Source organism: Sinocyclocheilus anshuiensis, unplaced genomic scaffold (assembly GCF_001515605.1).
Source record: "Sinocyclocheilus anshuiensis isolate Anshui unplaced genomic scaffold, SAMN03320099.WGS_v1.1 scaffold3346, whole genome shotgun sequence".
NCBI lineage: Eukaryota > Metazoa > Chordata > Actinopteri > Cypriniformes > Cyprinidae > Sinocyclocheilus > Sinocyclocheilus anshuiensis.
The window spans coordinates 174,111-186,967 of NW_015536739.1; the positions used below are offsets into that span (position 1 = coordinate 174,111).

The 12,857-nt window shown below is 35.7% G+C and overlaps 2 protein-coding genes across 2 annotated transcripts in view; both read right to left on the bottom strand.

Moving 5' to 3' along the window:
* Positions 1-7,273, bottom strand: part of LOC107655406 (uncharacterized) — a 78,383-nt gene extending 71,110 nt beyond the window's left edge. The window contains exons 1-7 of the mRNA XM_016442888.1: positions 6,461-7,273; positions 4,361-4,531; positions 3,901-4,071; positions 3,552-3,725; positions 3,191-3,361; positions 2,836-3,009; positions 2,110-2,280 (exon numbers count right to left, since the gene is read on the bottom strand). Of these exons, the coding sequence (XP_016298374.1) occupies positions 2,110-2,280; positions 2,836-3,009; positions 3,191-3,361; positions 3,552-3,725; positions 3,901-4,071; positions 4,361-4,531; positions 6,461-7,098 (1,670 nt within the window). The 5' untranslated portion in view covers positions 7,099-7,273. The remainder of the gene's footprint in view (positions 1-2,109; positions 2,281-2,835; positions 3,010-3,190; positions 3,362-3,551; positions 3,726-3,900; positions 4,072-4,360; positions 4,532-6,460) is intronic.
* A 1,323-nt stretch (positions 7,274-8,596) lies between these two features.
* LOC107655452 (protein NLRC3-like) lies at positions 8,597-11,335 on the bottom strand. The gene is made up of 2 exons (XM_016442945.1): positions 11,138-11,335; positions 8,597-11,049 (listed from the first exon to the last, which is right to left on the bottom strand). Exons 1-2 carry the CDS (start codon positions 11,223-11,225, stop codon positions 8,597-8,599), a joined length of 2,541 nt encoding a protein of 846 aa, XP_016298431.1. The 5' UTR covers positions 11,226-11,335.
* Positions 11,336-12,857: the final 1,522 nt, after the last annotated feature.

Genomic DNA, 12,857 nt, shown 5'->3' on the forward strand with positions numbered 1-12,857 from the left:
GATATCCAGCTGCTGTCAGTCGCTCACCAGCAGGTGGCGCAAGCGGCTGTTGATGAAGACCAAAGCAACATGTGGATTAAGTCATTCATTCACAAAAACTGATCTGCAGAAATGGAGCAAGCGCTAAGTAGAAGTTTTGATTATTGGGGCCAGTAAACGTGGAAAAGCTGATTGCGTGTATGTTTAATTCAACAGCTTTGCTGTTTCCCGTAGCCTACATGCATTCTTAGCGCTTGCTCCATTTCTGCAGAGTTTTTGTGAATGAATGATTTAATCCACCTGTTGCTTTGGTCTTCATCAACAGCCGCTTGCGCCTGTTGATGAATTTTTGAGGTTCTACCTAAATGTAAGAATAACAATTATTGTGTTTTTAGTGGCGAAAAAATATTATGACAGAATGCAACTGGACGTATGTAAAGTAGTAGAAGAAGAGACTTGTTTTCTCTGATCTATGTTTCAGATGCACGTCATTGTTTAACATCTATTCCTTGGAGTAGATATGGCCGTAAGTTATAAATTTCATAAGAAAATGCGTAATATTCTCTTGTGTTAGTTTAATAAGATCTGATTGATTATTGAGATGTTTAAACCTCAATGTTTGATTCTGAATTCTGGTGAGATCTAATGGCTAACATGCTAACAGAGCTGTGCAATCCCTTTTTCATGCAAGCACATTGTTAATCTAAATCAATTGTTTATTTGGGCATTTCAGTGTGTAAGTGAATGTTTATGAATGTGAAAGTGTAAATACTATTTTAAAATAGAATCCATTTGTAATTTGTATCTTTAGTGTTTTTCTTAGTTTTACAGTTGTGTCAAGTAAAGTATTCATTGCATACAAAGAAGAACGTGTGATGGAGCTTTATTTCTGTTAGCTATCTGTCAGCACCTTGTTCAGAACAACATTGCCAGGACAGAATACACGGAATGTGGCTTTGCAACCAAGTTCTTCAAAACTTTCTGACTGAAACCCCTATTAGTCTAGAGAAATATGTTATCTTCAGCTGTTGCTGTCTGCTCTGTGTGTGGAGCAGCTGCCTGATTGCTGTCTCCAACACCGAGAGCAGATGAAATGACAGAAGCAGCACAATTGGCCAAAATGTTGGTGACATTCATTCTTATGTATGTAACAATAGGCATTAGTGAGTTCAGCAAAAAAATATATCGTTGTTATGTTTACATATCGTACAAAGCCAATAAAGTATTTAATATGACAGGTCTACTGTTGTTGAGTGTAGCTGCTGGTGAAATGTACTCACTTGAGTATCTCCAGCTCACACACAGGATTCTTCAGTCCCTCACAGATCTCTTTGACTCCTGAGTCCAGCAGACGACTGTTGTTCAGGTTCATCTCTTTCAGGATGGTTTTGGAGGAGAGAACAGTAGCTAGAACTGAACAGCATTTCTCTGTCAGCTCACAATTATTCAGCCTAAACACAAAAACAACATTATTTATTACAAATTAGATCAAAAGATTCTCATATCTGCTCACACATGCGACTGAGAGATTTGAATAAACCGTGTACATCATGTTGACTCACTTCATTTTCTCCAGTTTGCTATGAGAGTCCATCAAAAGAGCAGAGAGTTTCTCCCCATCCAGGTCTCCTAATTTATCTTCACTCAGATCCAGTTCTTTTAGTACTAATGGGTTTGTACCCAGTACTTCAGTGAGGTGCTCACATGCTTTCTGTGCAGCAGGACTTTTCAAAAATCTACAGGAAGTAGAAAAGAACTTAGATTAGATAACCATGTTATAATGTCATGCCTTTTGCAGCTCTCATCCTCCTTATGGGTACAGTGTATTTATGATAATTACATCATAGTTGTGATAATTGCCTCTAGTTCTGCTGAGAAAATAAAATTATAAAACTCATAAATTCATAATCATAAAAAAACATAATTTTTTAATTATTCATGTTAATTATGTACATTATTGTTTGTGTCAGAAAACTTGAGTGTCAGACTCATGAAATTCAAATGTGTTTTGGTATTGAATTTCTTTAACTTGAAATTCAGTAAATTCTTTTTCCTGTCATTTTAATTCTGCATGTACACTACAGACACTATGACTGTGGCTTCATTTAAATATCTGAAAACTTCATTCACCTGATGGTCTTTAATTTACAGCTTTCACCCCGCTGTAAATCAATGAGCCCCTCCACTCCTGATTGTCCAGGATCATTTCCTGTGAGATCCAGCTCTGTCAGGTGTGAGTTTGACTTCAGAGATGAAGTCAGAGTTTTATATCCTTCTTCAGTGATACTGCAGTCTGAAAGTCTGTATATAAAAAGTCAAGTACAGCAGCTAATGCCTTAATATCACCTGATTCATTCAATTTTCTAAATATTACATAAAAAAATTAAATTGTAAGTAGTAAGAAACAAATAATAACAAATTTAAGTAACAAAACATTTTAGTCTCCACAATTGTCTAGATTTTTATCATTTGATCTAATCCAATAGACATTTTGTAATTTATTCTGTATCTTTGTGATTTTGTGAACGTAGTTTGTAATTTTTCTGTTCCTGTTTCATGTGTTCTCATTACTCCCTGATTGTTTGAACCTGTCTTGTTAGTCTAATTCTCCCTGTTTATTTAAGCCTTTGTGTTTTCTGTGTTAATTGTCTGGTAATGTCCATTGATGGATATATAATTGGTGTTCTTAGTTCCTCTCTTGCTGTTTTCTTGTCACCTTGGTTTTTTGTGTTTTGTTGATTTTGTTTGTATTATAAAGTTCCCCAGATCAAACAAAAAGCACAAAGATACAGAATAAATTACACATCAATACATTCATATTTACATGCAGAAATGTACATAAATGAAAATACACACTTCAATTTCTGTAATCTGCATTGTGCATTTTCCAAAAGAGAACAGATTTTCTCAATTCCTGTGTTTCGTAGTTTATTCCCACTCAGATCCAGCTCTATCAGGTTTGAAGGATTTGAATTAAATGCTGAAGTCAGAGCAACACAACCTTCTGCTGTAATACTGTTATTCTTCAGCCTGCAGAGAAAGAAAACAAAGACAGGAAACAATCTTCAGTTTATCTCAAAACCTTCATTAAGGAACAACGGCAGTCCTAATCCAAGCAAGCTACTAACAATAAAATATGAAATAATATTATATTTTAAATATTTTTAAACAGGTTTTACATTTTATGTATTAAACCATGTACAATACTCACATCAGTGTGTTGAGTTTACAGTGTTTATCCTGCAGTAGAGCAGAGATCTGATTCACTCGTGTGTCTCCTAGCTTCTGTTCACTCAGATTCAGCTCTCTCAGGAGTAACGGGTTTTTACCCACAATTCCTTTCACATACTGACAGGCTTCATCTGCAGCAGGACCCAAAAACCTGATGAGGAAATAATGAAAGAGTTTATTTGGTGGTAAACTATCCCTTAGCATTTTTAATCTAGATTATTATTATTATATATAAACACTAATGACAACAGCAGCAGCAATAGACTCTACAGCTTATTGTATTAAAGAAAGACTATTTATAATCTGCATTTTATCTGTAGTATTATTTCATCATGTCTCACCTCAGTGTCTTCAGTTGACAGTTTGGATCCTGTAGTAAATCATTGAGCTGCTTCACTCCTGATTGTCCAGGATCATTTCCTGTGAGATCCAGCTCTGTCAGGTGTGAAGGGTTTGATCTCAGAGCTGAAGCCAGAGCTTTATACCCTTCTTCACTGATACTGCAGTCTGAAAGTCTAGAACAGGAATGAAAATGTAACATTCAGATGATTAATCAGTAATTCTAAAAAAATCCTTGTTCCTTTAACAAATTAATAAAAAAATAATAATAATAATTAAACAAAACCCATGACTTAATATGGATGCAAACAAAAGGCCCAGAGACCTTTAATATGTTAGACAGCAACTCACCCGATTTTCTTCAGTTTACAGTTCTCCTTCAATCCACCAGAGAGAATCTTCACTCCTGAATCCTGCAGATTATTATTGCTCAAGTCAAGATCCTTTAAACTGCTGGAGGCTGAACTAAGAACTGAAGTGAGAGCTGAACAGCTTTCCTCAGTCAACTCACACTTACTGAGCCTGAAAAAAAGATTCTTAAATTATTGTCATTATATATTGCATTATATATGTAAAACAAAAGTAAACATGAACAAAAATATTTAAATGAAGCATTTCTTATATTGTCCATATATCTGAAAGTGACTCATCATTAAGCCTTTAAATGTACAGATATATTTAAAAAGCACATTATTTAGTCACATAATTTGTAAGGCCTAATGATGAGCCTCTTTGAGATATATGGACAATATGAGAAATGCATCATTTAGATATTTTGTTTTACCTTAGTAAATTATCTTAGTAAATTTACCATAGTAGCTCCAATTCACACTTTACATTCTCCAGTCCAGTGCAGAGCAGTTTCACTCCTGAATCCTGCAGATTATTATTGTTCATGTTCAGCTCTTTTAGACTGGTATCTGATCCAAGAACTGTAGACAGAGCTGAACAGCTTTTGTCTGTTAAATTGCAATCATTTAACCTATAAGTGAAATTTAATCATAAAATTGGGTAAATACATACATTTGGTAAATACAAAAATGTAAATATTTCTACCTAAACATTAAATATATTGTGAGGCTCATAGATCAGTAATTTTCAGACAGTGATATTTGCTACATAAAACAATCTTAAGCATGTTAAAAATGCTGAGGTTTATGGTTGATGTACTGTAGGACTGCAGCTAATATTATTTTGATAACTGATTAATCTGTAAGTTGTTTATGTGATCAATTAGGACTAAATCAATACTTATTTCCAGTAAAAAAAAAAAAAAGCTAATAATGTGCAAACTGGATGCTATGAAAACAAACATGGTGAATGTATCTAAGTTGGCTATACATTACATGAAAAAAAAATTAAACATCATGATCTAAAACAAAACTGCTTGCCCAACGTTTTAAAGTCACTTAATTAAGAATGATAAAGAAAAACAAAAACACAGACTAAATGTTAACTGGTAACAATTACATTCACTCAAAATAGTAATTATATTTATACCCCATTACAATAGTCCATTTACAGTTACTGTGCCCCTTAAATATAATTAAGTTTCATGTAGCATTTTAAACCTACATTCATCTTAGAAAAATGCATATTTTAGTTAGAATAATTGTGCTACATTTCTAATGTGCTCTACTTGTTTGATGTGCATGTGTGTGTTGGTGCTCGATTAACCCTTAAATGCATACCTCGGGTCTTTAGCGACCCGGGACATCATTCTCTACCCTCTCCCTCCTTCATTTTTTAAAGTTAAACATCAACTTTCTTAGTATTCCTCAATCTATTCATTAGAAACAATATAAGAAGAAAAAAATTGTAAAATATAAAAGAATGCCCGTTTTCTGATTAATTTTTTGTAAAAAGTTTATAGGGTTGCTAGAGACCCTAGGTATGTAAATGTGTAAGTATTTTTTTCTGCGCAACTATATTTACATATCGGATGACTCAATACGTGCAATGCATCTTTTTGCCTCAAGGTGGCACTGTTTCATACACAATGATGACGTGACGTTTCACTGATAATTACAGCAGGCATAAAACAAACGAATATCATCAGCAAAAATGTAACTGGTTTGAATGGCTTTACTGCAGAGCAATTACTATACGCAATGAAATATAAATGTCACTGCCATTTGATGCTGGATGTGGTGAATAAGCTGGCAGTGATCAAAATATTGAATATGAAGTCATTGAAAATGATAGTTTTGAGAATATGGCTGAGATTCGTGAATATGAGGCAGATGCTGAATGTACTGTGGAAGTGCGCTCTGACGATGACAGCGACGCTAAAATCATCTGCTCAAATTCAACCCTTTTAAGTTTCAAAAGGTAACGAAATATGCTTTGTTTTTTTTTTCTTCTGTAATTGTTCTTAAACTATCAAGAGAGTACTTTTTTTTTGCTATTGCAGCAGTTAGAGATCCATCCGTGCTGGATATTTAGGTCCGGGTCGCTGAAGACCCGAATATGTAATAATGATTGGCGAAACATTCATGCATTTAAGGGTTAATGAAGTCTGTGAAGTTCAACAAATACTTGCTGTCAGGAAGAACTTTTATGCAAAATGCAAATACTTGCAGGATTTTCTGAAATTTACATTTATACATTTAACTGCAAGTGTATGTAAGTTATACACTGAGGAAAAAAAAAATCTCCAAATGCATTATACAGCACACACATCTGCCAGAGCACCTGTCAGAGCCACATTACACTATACGTTTATGTATTTGTTTGAAGTGCATAATATAAAGCATTCTCACATTATATTCAATTAAACTATATAGAAAGAATAACTTTGGCGTGTTGTTTAGAATTAACTTGCAGGCGGTATATGATTCAAAAAATGAATTATAGAGGGTTATTGATAAATGTGTTTTAAGATGAGTGCAAAATGTGACAAATTACTAACAAAGCTTTTTTGGAGGTTTTGATGACTGGTGATAGTCGAATGAGACACTCATCTGATTTCTTGAATTTCTGAAGCTCAAACTCCTCCATCTCTTTCTCTGATGTCAACAACACAAAGGCCACAGCAGACCACTGGGCAGGAGAAAGCTCAGCAGATGAGAGACTTCCTTCTCTAAGTTGAGTCTGAATCTCGTTCACCAGAGTTTGGTCGTTCAGTTCATTCAGACAGTAGAACAGATTGATGGATCTCTCTGAAGACAGATTAGCTTCTAATTTCTGCTTGATGTACTGAACTATTTCCTTTGTGCTCTGGTCACTGCCATCTTGCTGTGTCAACAGACCTCGTAAGAGTGTTTTTTTAGACTTAAGTGACAAACCGAGAAGGAAGCGAAGGAAAAGGTCCAGGTGTCCAGTTTCACTCTCGAGTGCCTTGTCCACTGCAGTCTTGAGCAAATCAATCATGGTGTCATTTTGGTTTTCATGTTCTGTAGACTCTTGAACAAATGTGTTTTTCTTGTTTTTGTCTAGAAACAGATGTGCATAAAGGGCTGCAATGAACTCTTGGATGCTCATGTGAACAAAGCAGTACATGGTACCAAGAATGATCCCCGTTTCCTCCTTAAAGATCTGGGTACACATGCTTGAGTACACTGATGCTTTAGAGACATCAATACCACAGGCTTCAAGATCTGATTCATAGAAGATCAGGTTGTTTTTTTCCAGCTGTTGAAATGCCAGTTTCCCCAGTGACAGAATGGCATCTTTATCCCAGGAAACATCTGGTGTGTATTCTCCATATTTTCGTCTGCTCTGCTGAATCTGAAAGCGGAGCAAGTGGGATCTTAGAAAAATGCATATTTTAGTTAGAATAATTGTGCTACATTTCTAATGTGCTCTACTTGTTTGATGTGCATGTGTGTGTTGGTGCTCGATTAACCCTTAAATGCATACCTCGGGTCTTTAGCGACCTGGGACATCATTCTCTACCCTCTCCCTCCTTCATTTTTTAAAGTTAAACATCAACTTTCTTAGTATTCCTCAATCTATTAATTATAAACAATATAAGAAGAAAAAAATTGTAAAATATAAAAGAATGCCCGTTTTCTGATTAATTTTTTGTAAAAAGTTTATAGGGTTGCTAGAGACCCTAGGTATGTAAATGTGTAAGTATTTTTTTCTGCGCAACTATATTTACATATCGGATGACTCAATACGTGCAATGCATCTTTTTGCCTCAAGGTGGCACTGTTTCATACACAATGATGACGTGACGTTTCACTGATAATTACAGCAGGCATAAAACAAACGAATATCATCAGCAAAAATGTAACTGGTTTGAATGGCTTTACTGCAGAGCAATTACTATACGCAATGAAATATAAATGTCACTGCCATTTGATGCTGGATGTGGTGAATAAGCTGGCAGTGATCAAAATATTGAATATGAAGTCATTGAAAATGATAGTTTTGAGAATATGGCTGAGATTCGTGAATATGAGGCAGATGCTGAATGTACTGTGGAAGTGCGCTCTGACGATGACAGCGACGCTAAAATCATCTGCTCAAATTCAACCCTTTTAAGTTTCAAAAGGTAACGAAATATGCTTTGTTTTTTTTTTCTTCTGTAATTGTTCTTAAACTATCAAGAGAGTACTTTTTTTTTGCTATTGCAGCAGTTAGAGATCCATCCGTGCTGGATATTTAGGTCCGGGTCGCTGAAGACCCGAATATGTAATAATGATTGGCGAAACATTCATGCATTTAAGGGTTAATGAAGTCTGTGAAGTTCAACAAATACTTGCTGTCAGGAAGAACTTTTATGCAAAATGCAAATACTTGCAGGATTTTCTGAAATTTACATTTATACATTTAACTGCAAGTGTATGTAAGTTATACACTGAGGAAAAAAAAAATCTCCAAATGCATTATACAGCACACACATCTGCCAGAGCACCTGTCAGAGCCACATTACACTATACGTTTATGTATTTGTTTGAAGTGCATAATATAAAGCATTCTCACATTATATTCAATTAAACTATATAGAAAGAATAACTTTGGCGTGTTGTTTAGAATTAACTTGCAGGCGGTATATGATTCAAAAAATGAATTATAGAGGGTTATTGATAAATGTGTTTTAAGATGAGTGCAAAATGTGACAAATTACTAACAAAGCTTTTTTGGAGGTTTTGATGACTGGTGATAGTCGAATGAGACACTCATCTGATTTCTTGAATTTCTGAAGCTCAAACTCCTCCATCTCTTTCTCTGATGTCAACAACACAAAGGCCACAGCAGACCACTGGGCAGGAGAAAGCTCAGCAGATGAGAGACTTCCTTCTCTAAGTTGAGTCTGAATCTCGTTCACCAGAGTTTGGTCGTTCAGTTCATTCAGACAGTAGAACAGATTGATGGATCTCTCTGAAGACAGATTAGCTTCTAATTTCTGCTTGATGTACTGAACTATTTCCTTTGTGCTCTGGTCACTGCCATCTTGCTGTGTCAACAGACCTCGTAAGAGTGTTTTTTTAGACTTAAGTGACAAACCGAGAAGGAAGCGAAGGAAAAGGTCCAGGTGTCCAGTTTCACTCTCGAGTGCCTTGTCCACTGCAGTCTTGAGCAAATCAATCATGGTGTCATTTTGGTTTTCATGTTCTGTAGACTCTTGAACAAATGTGTTTTTCTTGTTTTTGTCTAGAAACAGATGTGCATAAAGGGCTGCAATGAACTCTTGGATGCTCATGTGAACAAAGCAGTACATGGTACCAAGAATGATCCCCGTTTCCTCCTTAAAGATCTGGGTACACATGCTTGAGTACACTGATGCTTTAGAGACATCAATACCACAGGCTTCAAGATCTGATTCATAGAAGATCAGGTTGTTTTTTTCCAGCTGTTGAAATGCCAGTTTCCCCAGTGACAGAATGGCATCTTTATCCCAGGAAACATCTGGTGTGTATTCTCCATCATATTTTCGTCTGCTCTGCTGGATCTGAAAGTGGAGAAAGTGTGTGTACATTTGTGTCAGAGTCTTAGGAATGTCTTCAGTATTTGATATCTGCAGTGTTTTGGAGGCATCACCAGCCTGATTGTTTTTCTGATCATTATTTCTTTTCTCCTCCAAAATGTTCTGGAGAACAGTGGCTGAAATCCAGCAGAAGACTGGGATGTGGCACATGATAAAGAGACTCTTTGGTGCATAAAGGGCTGCAATGAACTCTTGGATGCTCATGTGAACAAAGCAGTACATGGTACCAAGAATGATCCCCGTTTCCTCCTTAAAGATCTGGGTACACATGCTTGAGTACACTGATGCTTTAGAGACATCAATACCACAGGCTTCAAGATCTGATTCATAGAAGATCAGGTTGTTTTTTTCCAGCTGTTGAAATGCCAGTTTCCCCAGTGACAGAATGGCATCTTTATCCCAGGAAACATCTGGTGTGTATTCTCCATCATATTTTCGTCTGCTCTGCTGGATCTGAAAGCGGAGAAAGTGTGTGTACATTTGTGTCAGAGTCTTAGGAATGTCTTCAGTATTTGATATCTGCAGTGTTTTGGAGGCATCACCAGCCTGATTGTTTTTCTGATCATTATTTCTTTTCTCCTCCAAAATGTTCTGGAGAACAGTGGCTGAAATCCAGCAGAAGACTGGGATGTGGCACATAATAAAGAGACTCTTTGATTGTTTAACATGATCAATGATTTCTTTGGCCTGATTCTGATCAGTGAATCTTTTTTTGAAGTATTCTTCTTTTTGTGCATCATTGAAACCTCTGACCTCTGTTACCCGGTCGATACAGTCAGGAGGAATCTTACTGGCAGCTGCTGGTCTGGTGGTGATCCAGATGAGAGCAGAAGGAAGCAGATTTCCCTTGATGAGGTTTGTGAGGAGAACATCCAGAGAGGCTGGTGATGAAACGTCACACCACGTGTCATTACCATCAAAGTTTAGAGGAAGACGACATTCATCCAATCCATCAAGGATGAAAAGGACTTTGAATTGATTCCTTCTTGTAAGGTTCAGTCCTTTTGTCTCAGGGAAAAACTGACTTACAAGGCTCATCAAACCTTGTTTTTTTTTCTCTTTTAAGTTAATCTCTCTGAATGGAAGAGGAAATATGAAGCTGATATCTTGATTTTCTTTTCCTTCGGCCCAATCCAGAACAAACTTCTGCACAGAGACTGATGTTCCGATGCCAGCAACTCCTTTTGCCAACACAGTTCTGATCTTCTTGTCTTGTTCAGGTGCTTTAAACAAAACAAACTTTTGCACAGAGACTGATTTTCCGATGCCAGCAACTCCTTTAGTTAATACAGTTCTGATCTCGTCTTGTTCAGGTGCTTCAAACAAATTTGTGCATTCAACCTGTATCTCTTGTGTTTCATGACGCCTGGCAGCAACTTCAATCTTTCTAATCTCATGTTCATAATTGACCTGTTCACTACAACCCTGAGTGATATAGAGGTCTGTGTAGATGCTATTCAGAAGTGTAGAGTCACCATGCTTTGCAATTCCCTCAAACACACACTGATACTTCTTCTTCAGGTTCGATTTAAGTTGTCGTTGATTAATGAAGACCAGCTCATCTAAACAAACACAACAAAAACACTTGATCCTACTTTTATTTCCTTATTTTATAAGTGAGAGTATGACAGATGTTCATGAGCCTCTTACCTTTTAGAGTGTCTGCAAGTTTATCTTGCTTCATACTTTTTAGAAAGTAAAGTGTGATATCAAGAGCTGCTTCTTTGACACTGCACATGTCCTCTATAAAATCCTGGACAAAGTATTGTGTGTTCTCTTTTTTTAAAATTTTCTTAAACTTTTCCAGCTCAGTCTTCAGAAATACAATTATTTTGTACTCAAGGTCCTAAAATCAAAGAATAAAAACAAAAATTTCAACAATAAAATGTAATCAAATCTTACATCCACATATGAACGTGAGGTCGAACAAGTTACAGAGAGGCAACAGTAAAACGCTTTATTGAAGCTGTGATAATGTGAGACATTTAACTACAAAATAGTACGGAAGTTCTAAATGGCCATGCATTATTATTTTTTTCCTTCTTGTTTTCTTGTGATCTCGACATATCAAGAGTTGTTTTCTTATTATCACGACTTAATTTTCTCGTGATCACGACATAACAAGAGTTGTTTTCTCGTTATCACAACTTATTTTTCTTGTGATCTCGACATAACAAGAGTTGTTCTCTAAATTACACAACTGCGCCAACAGGTGGCAGTATAGAACTATTTATGGGGAGTTGTATAGGCTACTACTGTCTCAACTATAGCCTACTGTACGCGTTTGGTACAGAGGACCTTCTTCATGATAGGCTATCTATAATTTGTGCCGTTCATTACAGACATTTAATTAACTTACAAATGTTAAATGCTTGAATAAATATGATCATTTTGCTTGAAATTTTATGTTATCGTTACGTTACTGCTGCACGACAAATCTGTTTCTCATTTACAACAACGTACAGCCCATTTGTAATGTGCATTTTTCTTATTTTTAATCTTTATTGTTAATAAATTGATATTAATAAGAAATGTGATTTACATACGTGTATAATTTAGTTCAGTGATGTTATACAGTGTTGTAGCCTAATCTTTTGTATTTTCTACATTTCTTTGTAAACCACACACACTCACACATAGCAGTAGTGTTGTCACGTTACCAAAATGTCAGTATTCGGTACCAATACCAGTGAAAATCCACGGTTCTCGGTACCAATTTCGGTATCAAAGCAAAACACAAAAACATGCTAATTAAAAAAATTGACTATACTTTCATTTAATCCAAACGGTGTACATATTAAAAAAAATTTTCTTTTGAAAACCTAGTTATTCAGCCAAGAATAACAACTAAGTTAGCTAATGTTAACCATTTGTACATTCTCTAGCACGCATATTTTAGATTCACAATTAATTTAAAAGCTTCTGGTGTGTAAAAATAGTAAATATCATCATGTCCTCCTGTTTTTTTTTTTTACCCTAATAAAAGTTATAGGAGCATTAAATAGTTAATAAAGAAACTTCATTCTAATGCTCATTATATTAGCGTTAGAGCGCTTATGCTAACAATTAACTACTCTAATAAAAGCATTAATTTCAATCCGACATTCAAATTAAAATATTGAATAATATTCATAACAGAAACGGTGTTTCCCACAGACTTGCACTCTATTTGTGGCGGCATATATATGCAAATTAATTTTCTGCCAGCAGGAGGCGCTTGTAGAGCGGAAGAGATAGAGGTTTCCCCAGTAACGGCTGTTATCAAATAAGTGCTGCGCTCACAAACGAAAATTATTTTTTTGAAGACAGTCGGTTTCCTTCAGAAATACAGTGATATAAAAACACCCGCACCGGGTTTCGACTTTGACAC